This window comes from Rousettus aegyptiacus, unplaced genomic scaffold (genome assembly GCF_014176215.1).
Source record: "Rousettus aegyptiacus isolate mRouAeg1 unplaced genomic scaffold, mRouAeg1.p scaffold_m13_p_1, whole genome shotgun sequence".
Classification (NCBI taxonomy): Eukaryota; Metazoa; Chordata; class Mammalia; order Chiroptera; family Pteropodidae; genus Rousettus; species Rousettus aegyptiacus.
In genome coordinates, this window is record NW_023416284.1 from 99,812,743 (window position 1) to 99,839,266 (window position 26,524).

The 26,524-nt window shown below is 41.0% G+C and overlaps 1 protein-coding gene across 4 annotated transcripts; it reads right to left on the bottom strand.

Annotated features, from left to right (window-relative positions):
* Nucleotides 1-11: 11 nt before the first annotated feature.
* Nucleotides 12-25,704, bottom strand: ZNF318 (zinc finger protein 318). 4 transcript variants are annotated; one of them, XM_016128506.2, is made up of 10 exons: nucleotides 25,010-25,704; nucleotides 22,462-22,613; nucleotides 16,695-17,334; nucleotides 14,272-15,714; nucleotides 12,530-12,629; nucleotides 10,323-10,618; nucleotides 6,249-6,452; nucleotides 5,687-5,786; nucleotides 4,691-4,809; nucleotides 12-4,409 (listed from the first exon to the last, which is right to left on the bottom strand). In XM_016128506.2, exons 1-10 carry the CDS (start codon nucleotides 25,463-25,465, stop codon nucleotides 1,092-1,094), a joined length of 6,828 nt encoding a protein of 2,275 aa, XP_015983992.2. In that variant the 5' UTR covers nucleotides 25,466-25,704; the 3' UTR covers nucleotides 12-1,091. The 4 variants fall into 4 exon arrangements, with proteins under 4 accessions (XP_015983992.2, XP_036074284.1, XP_036074283.1 ...); XM_036218391.1 differs by lacking the exons at nucleotides 12-4,409; nucleotides 4,691-4,809 and adding an exon at nucleotides 6,042-6,139 and having other exon boundaries at nucleotides 5,691-5,786; nucleotides 25,010-25,465; XM_036218393.1 differs by lacking the exons at nucleotides 12-4,409; nucleotides 4,691-4,809; nucleotides 5,687-5,786 and adding exons at nucleotides 5,817-5,938; nucleotides 6,042-6,139 and having other exon boundaries at nucleotides 25,010-25,465.
* Between the last annotated feature and the right edge of the window lie 820 nt (nucleotides 25,705-26,524).

Genomic DNA, 26,524 nt, shown 5'->3' on the forward strand with positions numbered 1-26,524 from the left:
AGAAAGAAACATGAGATTAATGCATTTATTCCAAGTAATTAACACATTAAAAAGAAAGTTAAATTTGTCCAAGCCAACTCGTAAATTCTTTAATCTTTCGAACAAAATGTACAACCCAAAACATCACACTATGGTGGAAATAACTTGGGAAAGGGAGAGGTAGAGGAAGGAATACATATGAGCTGTGGAACAGAGAATCTAAGTCCAATCCCAAAACAAGTTTCAGATCTTTTACCTCTTCAGAACAGAAATGGCTGCTAAACAATTTAACAGCAAGTGTTAGTGGATCACAATACAATGGACAGAAGCCATTTCGAGAATAAAAGTGGCCCAAAAAGTGTATCTACTTCTGGCACTGAGCCGTGAAAAAGCCTTACCCATTTTGTTGTCTTCCAAAAGTGAGCCTGCTAGATTTTCTTCCATGTTTAGTGAGGCCAGGGTTGTGGGTTAGCAAGACCATTTCAAGCAAAAGCAACAGAATGAGGGAAGTATGGGGGTTGACATGCCACAAGGAAGTAAACAGTAAACAAAGAGCTACTCACGCTGCATTTCAAACAATGTTAAGGCAGGCCCATCCAAATAGAAGCCTAAAAGATGAACATCTTTCTTCATCAGTAGTTTTCCATTTCTGCAGGCTTTCTGGTATTTCTCCTAGAGATCCATCAGCTGCCCAGGAAATTGGGTGGGAATACAACACGCAATTGGAGAAACTGGCTGTCTCCCTCCTCCCCCACATTCCAGAAATGGCAGAGTCAAAGCCAAAATACAATCAAAGCACACTATATGGTGAGCCAGATAGACATTTGATTTTAATGACAAAGTAGGAGAAAATAAATTGGCAAAAAAAAAAAAAAAATTTAACAGAAAATACTTTATACAGATATGTATAGAAATTATGATTGATTTGTCTGATATCTTAAGGAGAAAGGAAAAAGGAGAGGTAAATTTTTAGCTTCCATGAACATTTACTGTAAGATGCTGACTGCATCTCTTGGTGTAGGTTCCAGATGAGATAGCCAACTAGTCCTGGATCATCTGATTTCGAGAAGCGAATTTGATTCATCCACAAGTAGCTCTGGAGATATGCATTCTTATTTGTGAACACTGGATTCTGTGTGGTCCTGGATGGTGCAAACTGCGGCTTCATGTGCAGGTATTTCCTGAGGAACAATATTGCCTCCGACTACCTGCCCCCCTGTGAGGGACCCTGAAACCAAAGATTTTACCAAATTCAAAGGGTTGTCATTGTCCTCATCTACGTGAGGAACTGCTACCTCTGTGATGGATGCATTCACTATTTCTAGCTGTAGTGGTTCCATCTCCAAGGAACTGCACTCAGGAGGGTCACCTGGCACAGAGAGATGAGAACATAACTTCTCTTTTTGAACTCCAGATGTCCGGGTGACGAAGTCAACAAGGTCTGGAAGGCAAGGGGATGGCCCAAGGCCTGCAGGGTTTATTGTTTCTGATTCCAATCTGAGTGAATCTCGTTTCTCTAATGGAGAAGTTTCTTCTACTTCCTCAGGCATCATTCCTCCTGCTAATAGGTCAAGGGCCTGGTGTGTTCCCTCCAGGTTCCCCAAGCCAAGGTCAACATTTTCTATAGGAAGTCCAGTTTTCAAAATGTTAGGAGTGATCCTCCCACTTCTGGGATTAGATGAGTTTTGTTCACCCTCTGCTCCAAAGTTAAGCACCAGAGTTTTGGGGGAATCTAATGGAAACTCAGAAAAGGATGGGATTGGTTCAAAGTCAGCAAGAGTGGAGGGATTACATCCTATAAGGGACATAGAATTTTCTTCACACATTTTCTGAGACAAGGCAGTTGGGGATCTATGTGCTGGGTGTACCCGAGTATTGCAAAAATCAACACCCATATCTCCCAGGTTCCCCAGAGCAGCAAGCTCTTCTACTTTCAAGTCTGTAACTTCAAAGTCTTCTAAGGCCTTGCTTTCTATTGTCACTGTTAATTCTGGATGGACATTTTGTAGCTCCAGGGCTTCTGTTTCTGGTTTCTCCAGGCTCTCCCAGGTTTCTGGCTTCTTGTTCTCATCCCAAACAGCCAGTTCATAGATCATTTTATCCTGAAAGTCTTTTAATCTTTCTCTCTTGAGTTTGAGGCTTCTGTGCCTCAAAGTTCTGGAAGTTGATTCTGGAGCTGAATTTTCTAGCCACTTCTCACTACCAGTTGAAACTCCTTGCTCTGGTGTACTATCCATTACAGACATATCTGATCTGGCTGGGGCCTGAAGAAGCAATTCTGGGGCAGAAATTTTCACAGCTGTATCTTGTGGGTTCTGGAGTAAAGACTTAGCTTCTGAAGGAAATGAGTCTGTTTTTGACTTTGTGGAAGAGAGCGCCTTTGCACTCAATTCAATCACTACTTTACTTTGAGTTTCACTTTCTGTCGTCAATTTCTTGGACTGTTCGGCCTTCTTGTCAGTCATTTGCAACTTGGGCTGTTCTACTTTTCCTTGCCACATGCATCTGTTCCTATGGTTCAAATTAGAATCCTCTATGCTACTGGGCCCAACATTGATACCTGTTCCTTTTCCCACCATCCTCTCAGAGAGCTTTGCTGCCCTTTCTTTTAGTTCAGTGTTGGTCTCTATCTTGCTTTCTCCACAATCCTCTTGGCTTTCCTCATCCTGGTTACCAGATTCCATAAGGTGGGTTTCTACCAACTTCTGCGATTCCATGGTACTACAGTGCATATCTGACAGTTGAGGGACTGGTTCTACACCTGGTGGCCCTGGCTCTCCCAGGTCAAGCTCAATTTTTCCTTCAGGTAAAATATCCCTATTAGAGTCACTCTGGAAGGAACTCGAAGTCCACATGGCCAAAGTGTCTGTCTTTGGGGTAACAGTTTCATAAGGCCTGCTTTGGCACAATCTTGTCAAAGGCTGTAGGAAGCCATAGCTGCTGCCTCTGCTTTGTGAGTCTACATGTTCTACAACTGACCATTTCCCTAGGGACACCAGAGTTTTTGCAATGGGCTTTTTAGGGTTTCCAACTAAAGGCGCAGAGACCAAACTTCTATCTGGAGGCAATTCCTCTTGGGATGTACTGCTGTTCAAAGTAGAAGTGGAAGAGGTATCTGAACTCTCAACTCTAGAAAAGTTGTTATTTTCTCCATTGGCCAATGAACCACCACTGAGCTTAGTCTCAGGGGTCCCCTTTCCACCACTGCTGTAAAATATGTCATACAGGTCCTTAGCATTGGCTGTAGCTAAGCATGAATTTCGTTTTTCCAATTTTTTAGCTTGTTCACTGAAAACGCTTGAGAGGGGAGGTGGAGGACGCACTAAAACAGAGAATAGGGTCTGGTCCCGGTCACTCTCACTCACGCCAGGAGCTGTCTCATCAGAAGGAAGGGCAGTTGGCTGTGCTGAGGCCATGATGGCTACCGGCAACACTGGGTTCAAAATGTTAGGACCCAGGAAGCCATGGCTGAGACTGTGAGATATGGCTGGATTTGATTTTACTGGAGCTAAGACAGCATTTGCTTGAGCAGGAGATGGGGCAACTGGATGAGGTATAACTGGGGGTGGAGGAGGGGGTGGTGGAGGAGGTGGTGGAGGAGGTGGTAGCATTTGTTCAGGTATATGGGATGGCTCATTCTTTTCAGCCAGCACATTTTTTTCCTCTGGAGACCCTTTTAGAATCACCTCTTCCCCTCCAAATGCTTTGGAGATAATGTCAGGAGGTAAAAGGAGATCAGATGAAGACTCTTTAACCACAGGCAGAGGCTTAGCAGTGGTTCCAGAGGACTTGATGGATAGAAAGGTGTTAAGAGGAGCTGGCTTACTGACTGTGGCTGACCCTGACTTGCGGAGTACTGTGGATGGGATAGGTAGGTTGGGTCGAATCTTAGTCTGGGTTGAAGTTGTCACAACAGGCATCCAAGGGCTAGTATGTGCAACAACAGTTTTTCCAGAGAGCTTGATTTTGATAGGCTTTGCCTTCCCAGCTTCAGTTTTGCCATCCTCTTTGTCCTTAGAGCATTCCACGATTTCTTCCTTGGGAATACTTGGGGCCGCTGAACTTTTTTCCTCCTCTTTTTCTGGCTTCTTCCAGCTGAATTTCCCAAAAGAGGAAGATGTTGGTGATTCTTTCTTTGCTTCTTCTTTTAATTGGAGTTTGATGCTACCCTTCTTTTTGTTTTCAGCCTTTTCAGGGGAGTTCCCACCCTCAGAGAGTTGGTCCTCTAATTCCTCAGGAACCTTGTCATTCTCCTTTACTTCTTTCATGATCTTTGCCTTTTTCTCTTTCTTCTCTTCCTTTGGTTTCTCACTAAATTTGCGCTTTAGCTCACTTTGACGTCGTCTTTCTGTCTCTAGGACCACAGCCAAGCCAGCTTGGCGGTCCAGATTCCGCCGCTCCTCATACAATGGGTTTTCAACCACATATTTCTGGGAAGAGAAGAGATAAAGGCTCAACAACTGGTCAAAAATACTTTAAGAGAAAAATCTTGGCCACATCACTGTTGTAATTCACTTAGTAGAAATCCCTAGTGGCATCTTCTTCAAGGATATAAATGGTTCTATCAGGTCAGCATCTCTTACTAGGACTGAGAACTTCCTAGTGATTGTATGGAATTTGAAGTATTAATGACTTTTTTGGCTCTGAAATTTGTTTGGCAAAGTCAAAAAGATTACTACAGAAGTGGGAAACTCCAAAAGTGAAAACCAACCTTGTATTTCTCATTGTGTTGGTGGCCCTTCACATGTTGTTCTCCAGAAATTGGATCCCCCAAAAATTCCTCACAGAGCTGGCAGTAATATCCCGTGATGGGAATCAGAAACTCAGAGCCTGGAAGAAGTAGAATAAAGTCAAGAAAATAAGTCATTTCTACCTAGGCTGACAGTAACCAAAGGAAATTCCACTTCCCCTTTGCAGCAAAATGGTTAATGGTATAGAGGACCTTACCCACTTCTGAATCAGAGGTAGCATTTAGATGAATTCCAATGGCACAGACTTCTCTACTTAAAGCTTGAAGTCAGGACCTCTACCCCTTCTACCTCTTGGGAATACTAATTGGTTATTCAGGAGTTTCCTGTGCCAGACTCATTTCTGTTGCTGATTCTCCTCAAAATCCAACTAGCACTAAATATTTTAGGAGATTTAAAAACTATACTACCAGATAGTTGGCCCAGTAACACCTATATGAGCATCTTATGTTGGTGATAATTACTCAGGAATCTATACTTCTACAGATCTAAAAGATGTAGCAGCATTGACTACCTATGAAGATAAGAAACTGAGACGTTTAAAAACAAAGAAGCTTTCTACTACTTAATCTACACCCCTAATAATGACTGACTACTCAAAAATATTTCTTAGTTGGAAAGGCTGTTAAAATTACTTCACCTCTTACTGTTGTTTTTTAGCTGTATTTCAAATAAATAAGATTTTGGAACATAAGCCAGTGATAAAATTATGTTTTAAAGTGGTACACATATGTTTAACATGTTATATATTTTTGGCCATCTGGATACAAATTATTCTTGTCTTACAGAGCTCTTTATTTCTTTAGAACCTAGTTTTGCACAGAGAAGGGATTCTTATAGTTTTGTCAAAAGGAGTATTTATGTTTCACTCTATGTTGTTTCCTAGCACCTTAGTTCAGGAAAACCTCTTCCCTGGCTAAATATAAGGAAACCACAAAAAAGGCAGAGACGAAACATACCTTTTGCAGGAACAGTTATCTTTTCAGTGCGCTTTACAGCATCTTGCTTGGCCTCACTCTGGGTCTTTGAAGCCCAAGGTCTGTTGTAGGGATCCAGTGTCTATTTGCAAGAGGCAGAGGCGCTCACACAACAGCACTAAAAACTCAATGACCTACTCTTCTCTCTTTTTCTCCCCCACACACCAGAGGGGACCAGAAGCCCCCAGGTACCCACCCCCACCCACTCTGCCAAACTGTTTAAACGGAAATCACCTGTGGAAAAGGTAAACACATGTTAGAGCAAGTACCAGAATGGATAAAATGAAACAAATAATCAGGTACTCAAGGAATCAAAAGAGGATGAAGCCTCACTTACACTTGTCATGGTGTTTAGTTACAGGCAGGTCCCCTGGACTGAGCCCTGGGGATGGTGTCTCCTTTGTTGGTATCTCTTGGCTCTTCATATTGGGGCTCCTGCCCATATGAGAATGTTTCATTTGCCAGCTTTGTAATGCAGATGGGGGTACAGAGGTATGAGGAGAAGGAGGGTAAGAGTAGAAATAACAGAGGTCAGAATACCTACCTGTGTGTGCTTCTTATTGTGCATATGAGTAAAGAAGTCAAACATGGTCCCACAGATGGTATTGCAGTCTTTGCACCAGTGATTGCCAGCATCATAATACTCATAGGCAGCAATGGGCTGATCAGACTGCTTAGCAGTTGGCTGGGGGCTCTCGGCAAGCCTGGGGCTTTTAGTATGGGAATTCTCATTGTTTACCTTTGATTCCTACAGGGAAGAAAACCTACACTTAGAAGGAATTCAAGGCAGTTTAGATCTGTATTCTCTCAGGAAAAGCAAGTAGCCTATCACAATTGCAGAAATAGCACTGTGTGATTATATTTCCAGTGCACAAACTGGGGAAAACCCCCCAAGAAATATGTCTGCAAGGCTCAAACAGAACTAATTAGACTCCACAGTGCTATCTTATCATGAAGAATAAATCACAATGGCAACATATTTGCTTATATATACTAAAATATCGAGAAGACTACTCAAGATATGAAAACACTGGTTGCCTCTGCAGCGGCGAAGCAGAGAACAAGGATGGATAAGAGAGTCTTTTTACTATATACCCTTTGGTAGATGTTGAATGTGTTACCTATGCAATGAAATACAATAGTTAAACTTAAAAATCATAATGACAACAATGGAGGGAAGAAAAACCAAAATGGAAAAGGTAACTGACAGGTTATGCAAATACAGAAAATAGATGACAGTGAACTCACTTATCACAGATGCATCTTGGTATGAAAAACCGAAGAGCAAGGCTGATGTTGTGTACAAAGCAGTCATCTATGCCTGATGACTTAAAGGAATCTGAGTAAAATATTTCTAACTGTCTACAATACCACTACTGGAACTTAACACCTCTGAGTTAATATGGATCCTCTTTTAAAACATAGCAACTCCTCAACATTAGGTTAAAATAATAAATACTTTAATATAAATTCATTTGTCAGCAAGCTGGTAACAAGACAATAAGAATTTTGGTTAATGTTGGAGAGTAAGAAACAGAAAAAAAGATAATTTTGGAACAAAGAGATGGTTAAATATGAATGAGGTTCTCTAGTAGACAAGAGCAAGGAACTGGGCACCTGTAATATTGGCTGATAGGGAGAGGAAGACAGGGTAGAGGAAAAAAACAATCAGCACTTCAAAGACAATCTTTTTCTACTAGAGTCTTATTTAGAGTCACCACAGAGATCATACTCAGCAAGCAAAGATGGGCACATGCATATGTTGCTGGTGAGTATTAACTGGCACCATCTTTCTGGAAGAAAATCTAGGAACACATATTACATACTTCAAAATTATTTATATTCTTTGACCCAGCTATTCTACTCCTTGACATTTATCCTACAAAAATTATTACATTGAACAACAGGTGATTTGACTGATTAAATTATGGTGCCCATACAACAAAAAGGTCATTAAAAATGTTATTAGAGAGGTCTATTTATTGACATGAAAAAATGTTCATGATATACTGAGAAAAAATTGTTAAAAAAAAACCACGTTTGAATAATCAATAAAGATATGTAAGTAGACACTGAATATCAAATGTTACCTTATCCAAAAGACTTTCCTTAACTACTCTATAACCCTTAACCCATTTTCTTTTTTTAAGCACTTGTCATTACCTAACCTATACTTGCTTACTTATTGTCTATTTTCTCCTATTTCATGAGAATAAGAAATAAGGACCTTGACTGTATAGTTTCCTGCTATACTTCCCATATCTAGAATAGTGCCTGGCACTTTTTTGGAGATCAATAAATATTTGTTAAATGAATTAACAAACAGAAGAAGAGTATATGGAATAACATACGTCAAGGTATTAAAAATAGTTGTCTCTAAGTAGATGAAATGGTGGAAATGTGACTTTATTTTTATGAAATGAAGAGAAAGAAGACCACAAACCAACTATACATTTTAAAAACAGGCAAAGAAAGAAAAAACACCAAGGACAGGTAGAAAAGAGAAGTTGTAGTCTTAATATTCCTTACTGCTGAAATGGAAACTGAATTACAACATATCCTTGTCAGTTTCAGTGAACAACAAGACTCACTCAGATACAGATGAAAGATTATCATGGGGTTCATGTATAAATGGAACCATAAAACTTTCAAGCTCTTCTCTCATCAAAGGCCCTGAACTCAATGACCCTGGTGTAAAAGAGTATAAATAAGTACAGTCCTAACCTGGTTGAGAAAGAGAACTCTCCCAGGAAGACATGGAATAGAGTTTGGTTTATATAGAATACAGAATATCCTCTTTTCTACCCCCAAACACTAACTGAGCATCTACTATATACTAGACATACCAAATACTGTGGGAAACACAAAGATAAATAAGTTATACTCTTTTATTCTCAAGCAGTTCTCATTTACTGGAAGAGACAGGCATGAAACAGACATGTTGTGAATAATGTTTTAAATATGACAGAATAAAATAAACCTTATAAAGAAACAAAGTAATATATTATGGGAGTGCTAAAGAAGGGCTGACTAAATCTGGAATTCTTCATGGAGAAGGTAATATTCAAGTTGGGCTAGTAGATGAATCTTTCTTTGAGAGAAAGATTATTTCAGGCTAACAGGATTATTAATGCAAAACTAGAAAGGCATAATAGCATACTGCATGTCTGCATAAGTGCAAGCATTTTGTGGCAGGAGTGTAAGATGTAGTGTATCATTTCTTTAGCACTACTTATTTACTATGTGCCAGGCACTGAGTTATGTACTAGGGACTTTATTGAAGAATAAGAGAGATATGGTCCTTGTTCCTTGAACCTCAAAGTCTATTGGGGAGAACACATGTAATTATATAATTACAACTGCCACAAATGCTAAGAAGGAAAAGTACAAGGTATCATGAGTATATATCAAGCAATTTTAACAGTCTGGGAAATCGAAGAAGGGAGTTGAGGAAATAATTTAAGTTGTGACCTAAAGAATGAATGTGACTGTTAGAAGAGAGGATAAGGAAGAATGGGATTTGCATGGTAACCAGAGGGAAGAGAAGATGCAAAGACGTTAGAGGGATGAAAAGGCCAGTAATGAAATTATAGTAAGCAAAGAGGAAATGATGCATGAAATGAGGCTGAAGAGATAGGCAAGGAAATACTGTGATCACTGGCTGCATGTGGAGAAAGGTATAAGAAGGTAGCAGTACAAGCAAGGATTGAAGGTGACTTGAATAGCAATGGAGATGGTGATATGGATGGAACGGAGATGTACTTTGAAGGGAGAGCTAGTATAATGTGTAATTAATTTGGTATGTAGCAGTTAAGAAGAGGGAAGTACTAAGAATGTTTTTCAGGTTGTTGGCATGAATACTGTTGGATAATAGGGCCATTCATTGAGACGGGTAACACTGGAGAAAGAAGTTGGAGGGAGGTATCTATAAGATGATGAATAAGAAATAGTAAGTAGTCTGTTGGACACTTAGGTTTGGATCTCAAAGAATCACTTGAGATAGAATACAAAACTGCCAATTGTTAGTATGGTATTGCAGTACAGAACTGGATGAAATGACCTAGGAAGAAAGCAGAATTTTGGGGAGCTGAGCTAGGACTGAGCTGTGAAGAACTATAATATTTAAAGATCAGGTACAAGCGAATAAGGCAGCAAAGGAGACTAAGCAGCATCCTAGGAGAGAAAGAAGTATGACAGAAGCCAAAGGAAGAAAGCATTTTTAGGAGACAGTGACTCCCTGTATCAAAGACTGATTTGAGAACTGAAATGTATTCACTACCTGGCACATGGTTGTGACCTTGTTGCTAAACATGAACCCACAAAATGGTATATACAAGTTATACTAAGATAAGAAGCCAAAGTGGAGTAGGTTAAGGAATAAATGGTAGGTCAAGAACATGAAGGGCCCTAAATGCTGAAGATTTAGGATTCTGCTTTGTGAGAAATGGGAAACTGCTAAAATTCTGAAGGAGAGTATCATGATCTATGCTTTATAAAATAACTCTAACAGGATTAAGAACAAGTTGGAAAGAAAGCTAATAAAATGGTTAGTTAGAAAGCCTCATTACAAGTTCATGGAAATGAAAAATATAATAGAATGGAAAAGTTAAGTTTTTACCTTGCAGGAGTTTGAGGACGATGAAACTTTTTCTGGACTCTTAGATTTTTCTGCTTTCCCAGGCTTCTCTGTAGGCTCTTTACTGTCATTTGAAGACTTCTGGGATTTATCCGAAATGTTAATTCCCAAGATCTGAGCCACTTTGTCCAATTCAGATTGCTTCTTTTCAGCCTCTTCTGCCTCTTGTCTAAGTTCTGCAATGTCCTTCATAATGTTATCCTGAAGCCGACTCACCTCCACCAGGAGTGGGTCTTTGTGCCCATCCTTCTCCCTTCGTTTCTTGCGTAGCATCTCCCCTGAGTAGTCAAAGGTCAACAGAAACACAAGGAAAGTAAGTTTAGACAAGTTATTTTTCAGTCATATGTAGTAATCACTCGAGACTTTATGATCACAAAATCTTTTCCCATAAAACTTTTTAAAAGCAAGTGAAGCTCTCCTTCCACATGGGCTGGTTTAGATGAAGTTTCTGTGGGGGTTAAGGATGAGTGATTATATTACCTCTCACATAGGGGTTATTAGCTAAGGATATACAGACAGGCTTCAGGGGCTCCAAGAAGCCCCAAAATGGTACCTACTAATTTGTGTGCATGTGTCCTTTGAAAGGGTTAATAAATATCTTAACTATGAATCCAGTGACTGTCCTCTTCAGAGAAGCAAAGAATTATTCAGAGGGAAAAAATGATTCAGTAATATATTTGACTTTATCTCATTTAAGGACCATTCACCAATGCCTACACTGAGTTTTAAGTTTTGCCTCTGGCTCACCTGATGTTTTATCCTATTGCAAATAGGAGCTTCTCATTCATTAATCCTCACAGGATTAATAACTAATATTCTCATCCCTAAATAGTTCGAACCCAAACAAAAAAAATTATATATTCTTCCACTTTGTTCTTCCAAACTGTAGTATTTAGAAGCCTTGTTATATTTGTTCCTTGGTGTGTATGTTAATTCTTAAAAGCACTGATAAAGAGATGGAATCAGAAGAGGTATCATGGAGCATGTTTTTGTACCAAAAAGAAAGTACTCAAAAAATGATGGAGACTTATCAAAAGGTCACAGGAGTCAACTTAAAGGGGCTCCCACTGGCCAAATCTGGGGCAATTGGAGCATGAAAATAAATACTGATAACCTACCAAATGAAGAATCCATGAGTTCACACTGATATAAATGTATAAATAAATGAAGGAGTAGGGGTGTGTGGGATGCTCCTCCTCCTTACAATAGAAAGCCAAGTAATAAAGGTAGAAGGAATGATGAAATTAGAAAATCACTATTTAACACTCATCATAATAACTAATTCAGGCAAGAATCATCAATGAATGCTAAAACTGGTAGGCAAAAGTATGCGAGACAACTGATTATTTACACAGTCTCAAAGTATCTTCTCTATAAGATACTTACTAATTTAAAAATGTAAAACGATAACTTTACAATGGCGAAACCTCGCAGACACGACCTTAACCAAATGATCAAAGTTGACATCACCAGTAATGGGACAAGTAATACTTGATATGAACTCAGCATTACTTCTGTGATATTCCTGCCAAAAATTCATAACCTGAATTGAATCATAAGGGAACATCAAACAAAAATTAAAGGACATTCACAAAATATGTGACTTTTCTTCTTAAAATGTCAATGTCATGAAATACAAAGATTCAGGAATTGTTACCAATTAAAGGAGACTAAACGAACATGACAACTAAATGCAGTGCATAATCTTCCATTTTCATTTGCCTTAGTATGTTACTTGGACAACTAGTGAAATGTGAATAATCAGTATAGTATTATATAGTACTACTAATTTCCTAATTTTGATAAATGTACTATGGTTATACAAGTAAATTATTTGTTGTTAGGAGATACACATTGAAGTATTTAAAAGTAAAGGGACATCATATCTATAACTTACTCTTAAAAGAGTTCAGGAAAAATTACACACATATACAGATTGAGAAAGGGAAAAAAAAATAGAGCAAATGCATTAAAATGCTAGCAATCATGGAGAATAATTGAGAATTATTTACACTGTTATTACAACTTTTCTGTAAATCTAATTATGTCAAAACTGTTTTTACAAGTGAGACTTCAGGTCACTGAACCTGTCTGAGAGTCCCAGTTCCAAAAGCTCTTCAGTCAGGTCTCTTACTCAAGTTACTACAAAAAAAGGAATCATGCAAAGGAGTGAAAGGACTGTCTAATACCTTGTTGTTTATGAAGCCGCTCCAACTCAGTCCTGAGATAGTACATCTTCTTCTGGCGAGCTTCCCGATCACTCTTTAGCTTTTCCCTTTCTTCAATAACCTGCCAAATCCAAAATGGTAAGAGTCCTTCAGGCTCCACCATCCTCCCTTTTCTAGTGCGCTCTTCCATAAACCCTCATGCTAGCTAATATCTGCATGTAAGGATCTAAATGTCTCACACAGAGGCTCTGACTTTATAGTTAGGTGATCTTTCATTCTAAGTTCCAGAAGAGAATTATCCTTTCCAGAGCTATATTGCCCAGAGAGCATTATTTTTATGCAGAAGCATTATACTATTAATTTTAACCTAAAGCCACTGACAGCAACTATCAGATAGTGGTTCTGAGCCCAATGGGAACCATAAGGAAAAGAATATGTGCTATGAACGAGGACTGTGCTAGTTGCATTGCATATATCATCTTATTTAATCATCATGACATTAACTCTGCTTTATAGTAAGAAAACTGATGCTGTGAACAATTAAGTAACATATCCAAGGTCACATAGTTAAGAGGTTTAAAATCGAGATACATACAACTCAACATAGCTCATGATCTTTCAACTGTATTACTACCATCTAATAGAAAATTAACATGGCTTGTCTTTAATGGGCTAGTGTGAAAAACCTGTGTTATTATAAGCCCTGACCCAAGTGCAAGGCTCTTAAAGGGAAAGAAAAGGGAAAGCGCTCAGTCTCCAAACACTGTCTCTGCGGTCTTACTTAGGTTTTGTCTTTTTTGAACCTATCCCTCCTCTTTCCTAAGACTTTAGCAAAATGAAAGGCTGAAGTACAGGATATCCAAGTACAATGGAAAATTAATAAGAGTTTGTCTTCTCAAGGATTAGCTAAATTTCTTCTAAACTTTAAAAAAATTAGATTGGTCCTCCAATTTTTCTTTTCTTTTTTCTCCTCAGCCCTAACTTGTTAGAAAATCAAATTTATATTTTTTGTTCCTAAACAAAGTGAGTTAGTTATTAGTTTTTAAGGATAATTAAAATAGTATTAATTTTTCCATTTAAATTTCTTCTATTCAGTATTCCTTGTCCCAAAGTAATTTTTACCTGTTCTAAAACATTTAGACTTATTCTCTTAACCCCAGCCACTGTTCCCTTCCTTCAGCTAGGGAACCCAATGAAACTTGATAGTATAAAAACTACTTTTTTAAAAAACAAAAGTGGAGCCAAACTATACTGTTATTCCTAGAATCTAAGATAAACCAGAGCAAGCAGAGCTTTTTTCTTGGTCTAATTACCAAGCAACAACTAGTTATTAGCTTTTAATCCTCAGAATCACAAGAAAAGAATTCAAAACTTGAGATGAAACATAGATTTCATTGATTCTCCTTCAATCAACCCAATTTTGGTTCTTCACTCCCTGATGAGGTCATATTGAAGACTTTAAGGCTCACAGCTAAGCTCCTATCCACAGTATTCTAAGGTAGATAATTTGGATAGAGAAATAAAACGTAAAAAGCAAAAAGAAGTCTAGCAATCATAGTGGGACCTAGGGCCAGATGTTAGTTTGGTCCTAATGAGAAAACATGTGAAAAAACAGAGGGGGTATATATGTTAATCAGCATCACGACAGTAGCCTCCAAAACACTAATAGGGCCTTAAAATTTTTTAGCTCCCTCTAAAAGACAAATGCAAATTTATTTTAAAATAGAAGATACAGGCACAGGATCCCCAAAGCTAATATTCACCTTCTGCTTCTGGGAAGCACGATTCTTCTCATCGGAGATCTTTTCCGGATTATATCTTATGAGTGATGGGATAGACACCTGGACAGGCACTTGGGCAGTAGGAATTGAACCCAGCACTGACTCCTCCTGCTTGGGCTCAGCAGGAGTCACAGTAGGGATCACACGGAGATTTGGACGGCTACGAGTAGCTTGTTTGGTAACTGGCATTACTCTGTGAGGTTCAGGTAAAGGGTGTTTTGATGGTTGAGAGCTGGGGTACATGGGCCACCTTGAGGCTGCATATGCCATGTAGTGTCTATAGGCATCAAAGGAAGCTGGGGGAACGGCAGGTCCCTGGTAGTTTGGAGGTATCCGAGCTGCAGCAAACTGAGAGGCCCTTGGCACATGAAACTGAGATAAAGAAGCAGGGTGTGGAAGTCTAATTGGAGCAGATGGGGCCGACGGCAAAATGCACCTGACTGCAATAGATGATTGAAACCCACTGCCAACAGCCTCTGGTCCTGTAATATGACCCATTGAATGGTCAGACTTTAGGAATGGGGGGCTGTTTTTTGTGAGTAGGTAAGGATCCACAGGAGAGACTGGGTGTGGATGGGACACCTCTGGGGAGTGGGTACTGCTATGGTGTGCCTCCCTGCTCTCCAGTTTGTGAGGATCTGATGACCGTCGATCAACTGAGAAGCGGCGGTCAACTGAGGAACAGCGGTCTGCTGAAAAGTGCCGGTCAACTGAGGATCGGCGGTCAGTGGAGGAACGTGATGGCTTCTTGCCATGAAGTCGTTCCTGGGTGCGTGCAGCCAGTTTACTAATCTCTGCTACTCCAATATCCAGCCCTATGGTCTTGAGCAAGTCATGAATCTTGGCATATTCTGGATTGGTCTCTTCTATTGATTCTAGCTTTACAGCAGGAGCTGAAGAGGGCAGGGAGCTTGTCTTCTGCCTCATAACTTCACTCTCAGAGCCCCCAAGGGGCTTTGGTGGAGAGTCTGCTTTTAAATCCTCTTCTTCATCTCCATAGAGAAATTTTTCCTCATCCTCAATGTCAGGGAAGCTACGTCGCCTTTTTTCCTGTGTACTGGAAGAGTCTGCCAACATGCTCAAAATGCGGGAAAAACCACTGCCATCCTGGCTCGCTCTCTCATGGGGCAGCAAGAAGTCTGTGGGTCGCTCAGGTCCCTCAGCCTTTGTATCCAATTTCTCCTTGTGGCACAGAAAACTTGCAAACTTTTCTCTGAGAGGACTGTTGTCTTTGGGCATCCCAGGGAGGGGACCCCATGGGTAGAGGTTGCCCTGAGGTTCCTTCAGGGTAGTCTCTACCATAGTCCCCTTGTTTTCAATCTCAGAAGCAAAAGCAGCAATAGCGCCACTTAGTGGAACAGATGGGTGTCCAGCATAGAGAGGGTGATCCTGGCTGGAGCTGGTATTGCTGGAAAAACTCTCAAGCTGCAAAGAAAAACACAATTGATTTGGCCTCTGTGCAGAAACTCAGGAAACTAATAATTTGATAAATACTTAGATGCTTTGTTATTCTTGAACACGGGACAGATAAGCATGTATAAAAGGGAGATATAGTATCCCTAGCCAAATTCAAGAACTGGGTCCCTGTCTCTCCAGATGTTTCTGTCAAGGAGAAATGAGAAATAAGGCAGAGTGGATTGAATCTGAACTTTTGCCCATTTATTGTAGTCCTTATCAAGGAATGTGAATTCAAAAGATCTTTAGAGATGTCCTAACTTAGGTACTTTATTTTCTGTGGATCCCCAAAAGAAAAAATAAAAACGAAAGTGGAGCTGTTTTGGTTACAGTCAGTCAGGAAACTCTGAAACACTGATTAGCCTCCTCTTGCTTCCCAGTGTCCTTCAGAAACCTTCACTTCTTCAGAAACCTTTAGTTCTGAAGAGGACAGCTAAAAACCAGTGCTCATTCCTGAGCACTGTTTTATAGGTGAATAAAAAATACCAATGCTCAGAATGGTAAGGTGACTTGTCTAAAAATCACACAGCAAGTTGGTGGCAGAGTCACCTGATTTCTGGTCTAGTGACCACCACTCATACATTTTGACATCTCTCTAGAGAGAGAGGAGGAAAATTCAGATCAATTCCTCCCTCTGCCCTTCAAGCTTCATTTCCAAGAAACCTATATGCAAAGATTCCTACAGGGCTACCCAATTATAGAAATAGACAACAGATATTCTCCAAAAGCCTAATATACGACAATAGAAGCCTTCTACTGATGTATTATGAAGTCTACAGTTTTCTTTGGGGAATCTTCGAGGGTGTAGCGCACAGGCATAACAGTGTTGGTTCAGCATACATCACATAGATACCATTAGGGACAAAGCCCTCAGATAAGAACCAAGCTTTAAGATATTAAAGGCACTAGCAAGAGACCACAAAAAAAAAAAAAAAAAATGCAACAGAGACCTGCATGGAAGGCTCCATGTCTACCTCAATCCGCTTCTTCAGAATTGACTTTTTGGGCATCACAGATACTTCTTCAGGCCGATGTAAAGAATATCCTGGCTCTGATGCTGTTAGGACACCTGACAATCCAGGGATGGGACAGCTAGTACCACCACCATCAACTCCCACCAGTTCCTGACTCAAGCTTCTACTTCGTTCCTCTTCTTCCTCTCGTTTTCGCCTGGCAAGGTCCAGCTCTCGAAACTCAGGATCTAGAAACCTAGGGCTTGGGCTCCGTCTACGCTGTCGATAGTTGCGGGTCCCTGATGTAAAACTTGGGTGATCACTTCCCAGGCTGTGCATCTTTTCTGTGTCATCATAACGGGGCCGTTTGGGCTCCCGGCTCCTTTCCTCAGGTCGAATAGAGTAGGAGCCTTTCAGTTTGTCTCTATTCCGTTCTGTTCCATGCAACGTCTCATCATGACAACTGATATGGGGACTATAATCAGAACGATGCAGGAAAGTTTCTCTTGTTCGGTAGTCCTCATCGAGTTGTCCCAAGAAGGGACTGAGAGGCCCCTCCTCCCGGGAAATATATCTTTCAAGACCTCGAGAGCATTGGGAACTTCGAGTGAAGACAGAATCATCAGTCAAGTCATCCCTGAAGAAAGAGACAAGCATCACTGAATACAATGGACTCAGAGCAAGACTGGACAAGGCTAAGAGAATGACGTTCGACAAGGAGGCTATAGAACGCCTAGAACAAAAGATAATAATGAAGTCAAAGAACAAATCTATATATATACATGGAACACTTCCTCTCCCTTTCCCCAGGGGCAGTTTCAGCTTCTAACCAATATTATTACTAATCTATACAGAGAAAACTTTTAGGCTAATTTCTTTGATTAGACTTTGGTGATGCAGAGTATCATGCTAGGGTTTGAGAGATATGAAAACATCACTACAACACTACCAAGAGCCTTAGGTTACCAACTCCACACTAGCCAAATTCTAGCTCTGCTCTGAAAAGTGCGGTCTGAATCAACAGCATCAGTATTACCTGAGAACTTTTAGAAATGCAGTTTCTCAGACTCTATCCAGGATGACTAAATCAGAATCTGCATTTTAACAAGATCTCCAAGTGATTTGTATATACTTTAAAATGTGAAAAACACCAGTCTGGATCAATGATTTTCAAGCTGTTTTCCACAGAGATTCTGAAAAGTGCTCAGGAGCTTCCTAAAGGAAGGAGGTACTAAGAAAGCAGAGTTTGCATGGCTCTGGGCCTTCCACCTCATTGAATTGTGCTAGCTCCAACTTTCACCTGTTTATATAGTAAAATTCTATATAATATTTCACTTGGAAAAGAAGGTTTTCACTGCAGAGAAATTTTTTTTTTTAAACTACGATCCAACTGGCATGATTTTCTTGTAAATTTTAGATAGTTCTCCAATACTTTGTTTTGCTGGCTCACATATTAAAAACAATGAAATACCCTCACAGTCTGTTTTGTTATCCTCTTTCCTGCTTTGCTTGGATATCCACTAGCACTCTACTAATCTTGGGCCCAGGAAAGAGTCTGTGATGGTTTGGCTCACTACTATTTTTATTTCATAGAAATAAAAAGGTCTTGGACCTTTGTGACCTGAAAGTAAAAAATCAGGATAGGACATGTCTTCTCAGCTCAGAGCTCTATACCCACCACACACTGTAGCTCTAACCTTTTTGGGTATTATGATCACAGAGCTTCTACTGCCCAAAAAGAAAGTTTGTGATTTAATTTACAAATGGAAATAAAGATCCTCTAGCACTTTAAGTATACAACTTTTAACTAATCTGAATGAAAAACTTACATGCTACTCACCTCACATTCCAGCATGAATTACAATCCGCAGGATAATAATTATTGTTATCTTCTACAGTTCCTAGTAGATACTTTTTTTTTTTTTTTGAGTTTCTAGAAATGATTTTTTCCCCCTTTTATTTATAGTTGTTTTCCTATCTCTGGGACTAAGTTAGAAGAACATCAAAGAGTTGTGCCTTTTCTTCTTCCCTGGCCCAGCCTTTGTGCAAAGTTTTAGACCTAGGTAACAGCTATAAATAACTATATGAAAGACTATCAAGAATAAACTTTATCATCTCCACCAAAAGAATGCCACCTGTGAAAATACAGGTTTCTATTACTCATCTTCCCGCCAAAATATGAGGGAATTTTAAGGTCTCAATGTAGAATGAAAAAAAAAAAAAATGGGAATGACCCAAGGACAATCTCTGAAATCTATTATAATTGGAGTAAAATATTTAATTCTGTAGGTTTGTCAGCCATGAAAACATCTATTTCCAGGGAGGAATGTCCACAAGTTGAGTCACTCCACTGCTAAAACATTGTCTACCATACAAAGTCTCTGACCACATTAGTAAGGGGGAAAAATACAGGTGCCATGGGTAGGAGTGGCAAGTTCACCATGCTCCCATGTTCGGTTCCCCAATAGAACTATTACATATTACCAGTAAATGATATATTAACCCAAGATCTAATCCAGCACCATCTATCAAGAAGTTAGAAACAATGACTCTCAGAAAGTCTCAGTCCAGACTTGCAACCTCCAGCAAGAGGCAAAAAGAAAAAAAAAAAAAAAAAAGAAGGCATAAAAACAGTTAAAATAATGAGCCATTATGTAAATATAGGCAGAAATCAGTTTGTTTATTAAAAGTTCATGAACTCCTACAATCTGGTGACTGCCAGAGGGGAAGGGGGTTGGAGAACTAAGAAAGGGGTGATAGATTCAAGAAGTACAAATTAGTAGTTGATAGATGGTCACAGAGATGTAGAGCATGGCATAGGGAATGCTGAATTAACAGTCGGCATTAATGTAATGGCTAGGTACAGAGCCAGAGGGGAGAAAAAGCAATCAGGGGGATCAGTTTATAAACTCTATAAATGTCTAACCAATGTACTGTATACTTGAAACTAATAACATTTTTAAAAGCTCTAAAAAGGGGTGTAGTAAATTATGTTATTCCTTTTGTGATTTGAACAAAGCAGTTTCCAGGAAACAAAATGAATTAAAAAAAAAATTCGTATCTTCCTTCCCCAGGGTTCCCAAATGATAAGAGAAAAAACTGGCTGCAGTAAAAGTGACCACTAAAAAGGACCACCTGATCCCCTGTAGCTCAAAGTAGTCCAGAGCCAGATTCTCTCAAAAAGCTTTTAAGTCCAAGTCTTTCCTAAAATAAGATCTATCTATTTAAAAAACTGATTACTGGATGTGTGATGAGTTCATGTGCTCTCACTGTACTATTCTACTTTTTTCATTTTTACAAATTCCATTAAACAAATTAAAAGTCACATGTGAAACACGTACACGTGTAAGTCTGTTCATTGCAGCTTTATTCGTAATAGCTGAAAAGTGAAAACAACCCAAATGTTATCTATCCATTCATCACTAGTGAATGAACAAAATACATATACCGAAATATTGGCAATAAAAAGGAAAGAACAGTTATATGCTATCGCATGCATCAATCTTGAAAATGTTATGCTAAGTGAAAGAAGCCAGTCACAAAGGACTATATATTGTATGATTCTATTTATATGAAATGTTCAGAATAGGCAAATCCATAGAGCTAGAAAGTATGTTAGTGACAGGCAAGGGCGAGGACTGTGGGGGGACTAACAGCTAAGGACACAGGTAATAAAAATGTTCTAAAATTAATCATAGTGGTGTGGATATACAACTCTGTGAATACACTAGAACTGTATACTTTAAATGGGTGAATTATACGGTACATGAATTATGGCTCAATAAAGATGTTAAAAAATGTATATGATTTTAAAAAAAGGGCTACCACAGCCCAAACTTCCCATTCTTTCCCTCTGATGATACCCCAAAATGCCTGAAGAAAGCTATTTACTTCTGTCTTTTCCCTAAGGCTAATCATAGAGGGAAAAAAATCCTACTCCTTCAATGTATGTCAGGGTAAGGAAGAGCTAGAAGATAAGAATTACATGAATGGAACTTAAATGTGCAGAATACTTCGATAATCAGGGGGAATTGACCTTATATCCACAAGCCTTTAGAAGCTAAGTGTTTTCACACAACCCGTTCATGATTCCTTTTCAGAATAAGTAACAGTCCTACATACAGAGCTGCCAAGGTGAGGACACTGATAGCCCTGGCAATCTGGGTATAACCCAAGCCTGATATACATTTTAACAGATTAAATAAGGGAAAAGAAAGAATTTTAGGGTCTCAGGAAAAAACAAACACCTACAGACAAAGGATGGAAATGGCTTGTTTCATTAGCTGAATACTGGACTCACTGTCAGGAGTAATTATCAGTAATTATCCACACAAACCATATTGAGTAAGAGTATAGGTGGCAAAAAGTCAAAAGAATGGCCTAGTACTTCTTTTTAGAACCTTATTCTTACTTTCTCTATAATAGACTTGTCAAAAATAAATAAACAAATAAATAAAATAAAATAAAATAAAATAAGACTTGTCTCTCTGAAATACATGATCTGGGAAAGATGATTACTGCTCCGAACTCCCTAAGAGGAAATTTTAATTTTTATAACTTAAAAACAGACAACTGACTATCTGAAGAACATATGTATAGTGAAGCTTATGAAAAGGGAGATGACATCCTAGGCCTAACAAGAGGAAACGCTAGTTACCTCAAAACTTCAGCAAGGAAGGAAGACAATCACATCATGTACCACCCATTCAGACTGCCTACTCAATTATCTCCCAAAACAGAAGCAGCCAAAGGGACAATGGCTGTTGCCTCAATTAAGTGATGTAGTCACAAATCTTGAAGCTCTATCTTCAGAAGCTTCAGTGTTTTATGACACAGGACTGTACTGCCTTGCCCCGCTGTATCAAATAGCCACTAGGGCTTTGAAGTAACTATTACCAAAGGGCGGCATTGGTTCTCAGACTTCCTGCCCAGCTGTCTCCCACCTGCCTGCCTATGCTCTGTGCACATGGATAGTCTTAGTCTGAACGAATATTACATTGATTTACTGCTTTTGCTAATCATTTGTGAAAATTCCTAATGTGCTTGGCAGAGACCAACACAGACACGATTCTTAGCTCTTAGAAACTGAGTACTTTCCCTGCATTCTTATTCTTACTTTTACTTTTGTGAAATAAAAAACACCTAATGTGATTATTTACTTCCCATATACAGTTAAGTTACTAGTACCTGAAATTTAATACTCTATGGAGTGTATCTATCCTTCCTCAGCACTTAATAGTTGTAAAGTAATAACTAAAATTAAATATTTTTAAGGATCTCTAACTTTCTATTAATGTTTATATATTTAATTTGGATAATATATTACACATGAATTTACCTAAATCCTTTCTAAATCTATAGTTCAGCCTGGATAAACTGAAAAATAACACCATTTAAGGAAGATTTCCTATTTTGTCCAGAACTTTCCTTTGCAGATGGGACCCCTAGTACCACTATTTTAGAATCCATATCATCTCAATGGTTTTTATTTTGGGGGACTCTATTTATGTCCCCTCAGCTTTCCCCTTTACAGTTGGACCAAAATAATCTTCTAAAGTCTTTTCTTCTACATAATTCTTTCAGCAATAAAGTCTACATCAATATAGTCTCCTCATCAGAAAGCCCTTTCTAATATTATACTTTGTACCGGACATAGGGCATATCTTCACTGCTGGCACCACTCTTTCAAATATATTATCATTCAGAAAACGGCAACGTTTCTACCTTCAACCACTATCATAGCCCTGCCTCAGATGAAGCCTACCTGTCCACGTCCTCCAGATTATCCACTGGTGACCCTAGTCGATCAGTAAGCCGCCGCCGTTCTGGTATGCCGACACAGAAGTGGTCATTGCCAACAGTGATCCTTAAGCTCTGTTCCAAAGAAGAGTCAGAACGCAGACCAGGAGAGCGTCTCTACAAAGGTAAAATATAATAGTTGATAGGTCAAGACATCTCTATACCCAAAAAGGTTCTCCCTAGTCACAAAGTTGTGGCCTAACAAGGTGAGAAATGGCCATGGTAAGATACAACTCCAAAAATAAAGCACTTTTTAAAAAATTATCATTTTCCTGGATGAAAGCCCACACTTCTAACCTTCCCAATCAATGACCTCTCATTCTTCCATTTACTGGTACTGGGCATGGGACTAAAGGAGCAAATTAAATCTGCTCTCATAACCTATACATTTCTAGTGAAGGAGGCAAAGCAAAAAAAGTTGGGGAAAAAAAACTTCTGATAGCAGTAAGTACTATAGTCATTAAAACATAACAAGAAAGAGACTGGGGAAAAGGAGCTATTTCTGATAGGATGGTTAGAGAAGGCTTTTCTGAGGTGATAGCATTTAACCTGAGCCCTGAATGATGAGATGTCAGTCTTGCGAAGAACAGATGAAAGGATGTTTCAGGCATAAAGAAGAAAGAGCTCTGTAATGACCTTAGTGTGTTTTAGGTTAACAACAGAAAGGGAACCACTGTAACTGCATAAGAGTGACAGAAGAGACAGGCAGAAGCCAGTTAGGAAATTTAGATTTTATTCTTAAGAAAAATATAAGAAGCCACAGAAGGTTTTCATGCAGGGGAGTGATATGATCTGACTCCATTCTTCCTCCAGATGCTCACTACTTATATCCTCATCTCCTTCAGGACTTTATTAAAAGTTACCTTCTCAGGAGGCCTTCCCTGGCTACCCTATCAAAATTAAAATTCAATTCTGTTTTCTTAGGCATTTAACATGCCAAAACATTTTACTTCTCTATTATCCAACTCTCTCTGCTAGAACATAAGCTCTACGGGGGCAGGAGTTTTAAACCGGTTTGTTTACTATTATATCCCCAGTACCGAGGACAGCACCTGATACATGGTAAATGTTCAATAAATAATTCTCAAATGCATAAAGGTTTTAAAAAATCATTTTGATTGCTTGGTATAGAATAAACTGGAAGGTACCAACAGTGGACCGTAAAGGAGCCTAATGTAATAATCCGGGCAAGATGTAATATAGTTTAGACTATAGTGATGGCAGGAGGACAGTTTTGGGGACATATTTGGGAGGCAGAGGTGACAGGTTAGACAGATGAAATTAATCTGACAGATTAGGCTTGAGAGAAGGGAGATGATTGCTGTTTCTGGCTGAGTAATGGGTGATATCATTTACTGAGCAAACAGGTTGTGCATCAGAGAAGAAAAGGGGTTATGAAAACAAGTATTCCGTTTTCCTTGCTTCCTCCGTAGTAACTAACACTCTGACTATAGCTGCTTATCTACAAAAAAGCTTAACATAGCCACAAGTCAAGTCCCCCATGACCAGAGTGTCCAGCGCATATTGTTAGGGAGCCACTCAAGAAATCACAAACTTTTTTTTTTTTGAAGATTGGTGAAGTGAAAATAAAAACGAATTCAAAACACCAGACTGCCCAGAGGCTTTACAGAGTAATGCTTATGGTGACAGGTCAATATTATATCTAACTTTTTAACCTCAAGCTCTTTATCTGTAGCGGGAGAATAACGGTAAAAGTCATGAGTGTTGGGAACCAGGCAGATATGAATTGAATCACAGCTCCATCACTTCTTAGCAGTGTGACCTTGATTAAGTTATTTAAACCTGTCTGAGTTCCTCAGCTGTTCTTTAATAAGGAATGATTTTAACTGCTTCACCTTAAAGAGTGTGAGTGTTCAGAGAGAATGTGTAAAGTGAAGGGCTAAGCATAATTCTTGCCACATAATTCAGTAAGTAGTAGTAGTTATTACAATGACTGTAGGTATGCACACTTCATTTCAGAGAAGCAGCTCCAATTTAGATAGCTAACAGTTTACATACACTCCAGGTGTCTACCCTAGCACCGTTTAAGCAACCTTAACTTGCCACAAAGACATTTCAGCATCTTTTCTGAGATCTGAGGCGGGCTACTCAGGTCTAAGGAGATATAAAACCACGAAACTCTGAGGAAGCATCAACTATTGAAAAAGTACCAGGCACAAGGTTTGGAGGAAATTCTCCTCGCCCTGGCAAACTTTTCCACACCTCACCCATGGTGAGAGAAACAGCCTATTCCCAAGATATGGAGCACTGCCTCCCGACCAGCTGCCTGAGCGGGTCCCGAGTCCGTTATTGTGCGAATGAAGCTCTCGGGGCTGACAGGGAACTTCCAGGTTCGGGAGACGCAGAGGATACCCATGGGGGTAGAGGGCCTTCGATTTTGGTACCCTGGCCTAGAGGCCTGGGGCGCCAGGGCTGAGGGCGTTTCTGGACGCGGGAACCCCAGGCGACGGGGCTGGGGTATGGAGGGAGTCTCGGTCAGGGGGTGGGATTACCCGGCCGCCGCTGTCGCCTGGATGGTCTCCACGGCCGTCCCGGGCGAAGTCGGAGCGGGACTCCCCCCGGCTGCTGCCTCGGAAACCGGCCGGGCCCGGCGGGAAGAGTCGTCGGCCCCGCGGCGGCGACGGGGAGCCGCGACGGGCCCGCGGCGGGGACGGAGAAACACGACGACCCCGCGGCGGGGACGGCGAGGCCCGGCGGCCACGGGGTGGGGACGGGGAGCCGCGGCGACCCCGTGGCGGGGACGGCGAGGCCCGGCGGCCGCGGTGCCCTGAGGGCGAGCGGGGCCGGCGAGCTGGGGTGCGCGACGAGGAGCCTGAGGGCGGCAGAGGCGAGGTGCGGCGAGCCGGGCCTGAGGATGAGCCAGAGCTGCGGCCGGTACGCGGGCCGCCCCCGCCGCTCTCTTTAGGCCGGTGTGAGGAGACAGAGGAGCGGGCGCCGCTGCGGTACATGGCTCCCACAGCAGCGGCCGCGGCTGCAGGTCCGACCCGGAGGCGCCCTGGACGCCGGGGCCCAACGCGCCGCCGCAGCTGCAGCCTGGGCCGCCAGGGCCGCTGCGCGCCGCCCCCGCAGCCAGAGCAGCCCCCTCCCCTCCGCCCAGCGCCGTCCCGGGGGGCCCGGCCGAGCGCGCCCCCGCGGCCGCCGGTTGGAGGGCGCGAGCACGCGCCCGACACACCCCCACCCCCGCCCTCAGGAGCTCCCCGCTTTTCCACTGAGGGAACGGCCACAGGAGCAAGAAATGGGGAGGAGCGCGGAAGCTGTAGCGAGGCAGGGCGAGGGGAGGGGAAGTGAAGCGCGCGACCGGCACTCCACAGGCTCCGCCTCCAAACCCGCAAGATGGCGGCAGCTGAGCCTCCTACTTCCCCTCCCCCCGGCGACCACGTGACACAGAGGGCCTCCGCGCGGGGTGGGCGGGGCGGAAGGGAAGGGAGGAGTGGGACCTGAGCTTGTCTTTCCAGGGTGCTGGAGGCCTCAGGACGTGGTGGGCATCGAGGCTGTGGGAGCACCTTCGTTCATCCCTCGTCCCCCAATTCTATTAATTTCCATGGGGACAATTAATGGTTATAAATGATGGGGATATAAATAACCCCCAAAACATGTAGGTGTCAGAGGTCACGCACCGCGACAAGAGTGCCCACGAATGTCCTGGCCTCCCAACAGAAGCTGAGCGACAGCCCTCAGTTTACTGTCCAGTTTGCTCGATTTCTAGAGGTTGAAATTGAGAATGAGTAGGTGCGGAGAAGCGGCAAGAACCCAACCCAAAGCAGACATCCCGGTAAATTTTTGCTCTCAACCAGAACGCTTGTGCCCATGTGGAAGAGCATTCACCGCCAGGAATCCACAACATGATTGAAGGCCTGGAGTTTTTTTTGAATGATTCAAATACTCCACTCTGACCAGAATTTTTCTGGACCCCTGGCTGTAGGAGTAGTCCCCAGTCTCAGGGCCCTGCATAGTAAGTGTAATAATAATCAAGAAGACACACCAAAGAAGAAAAGCAATGGTCAAAA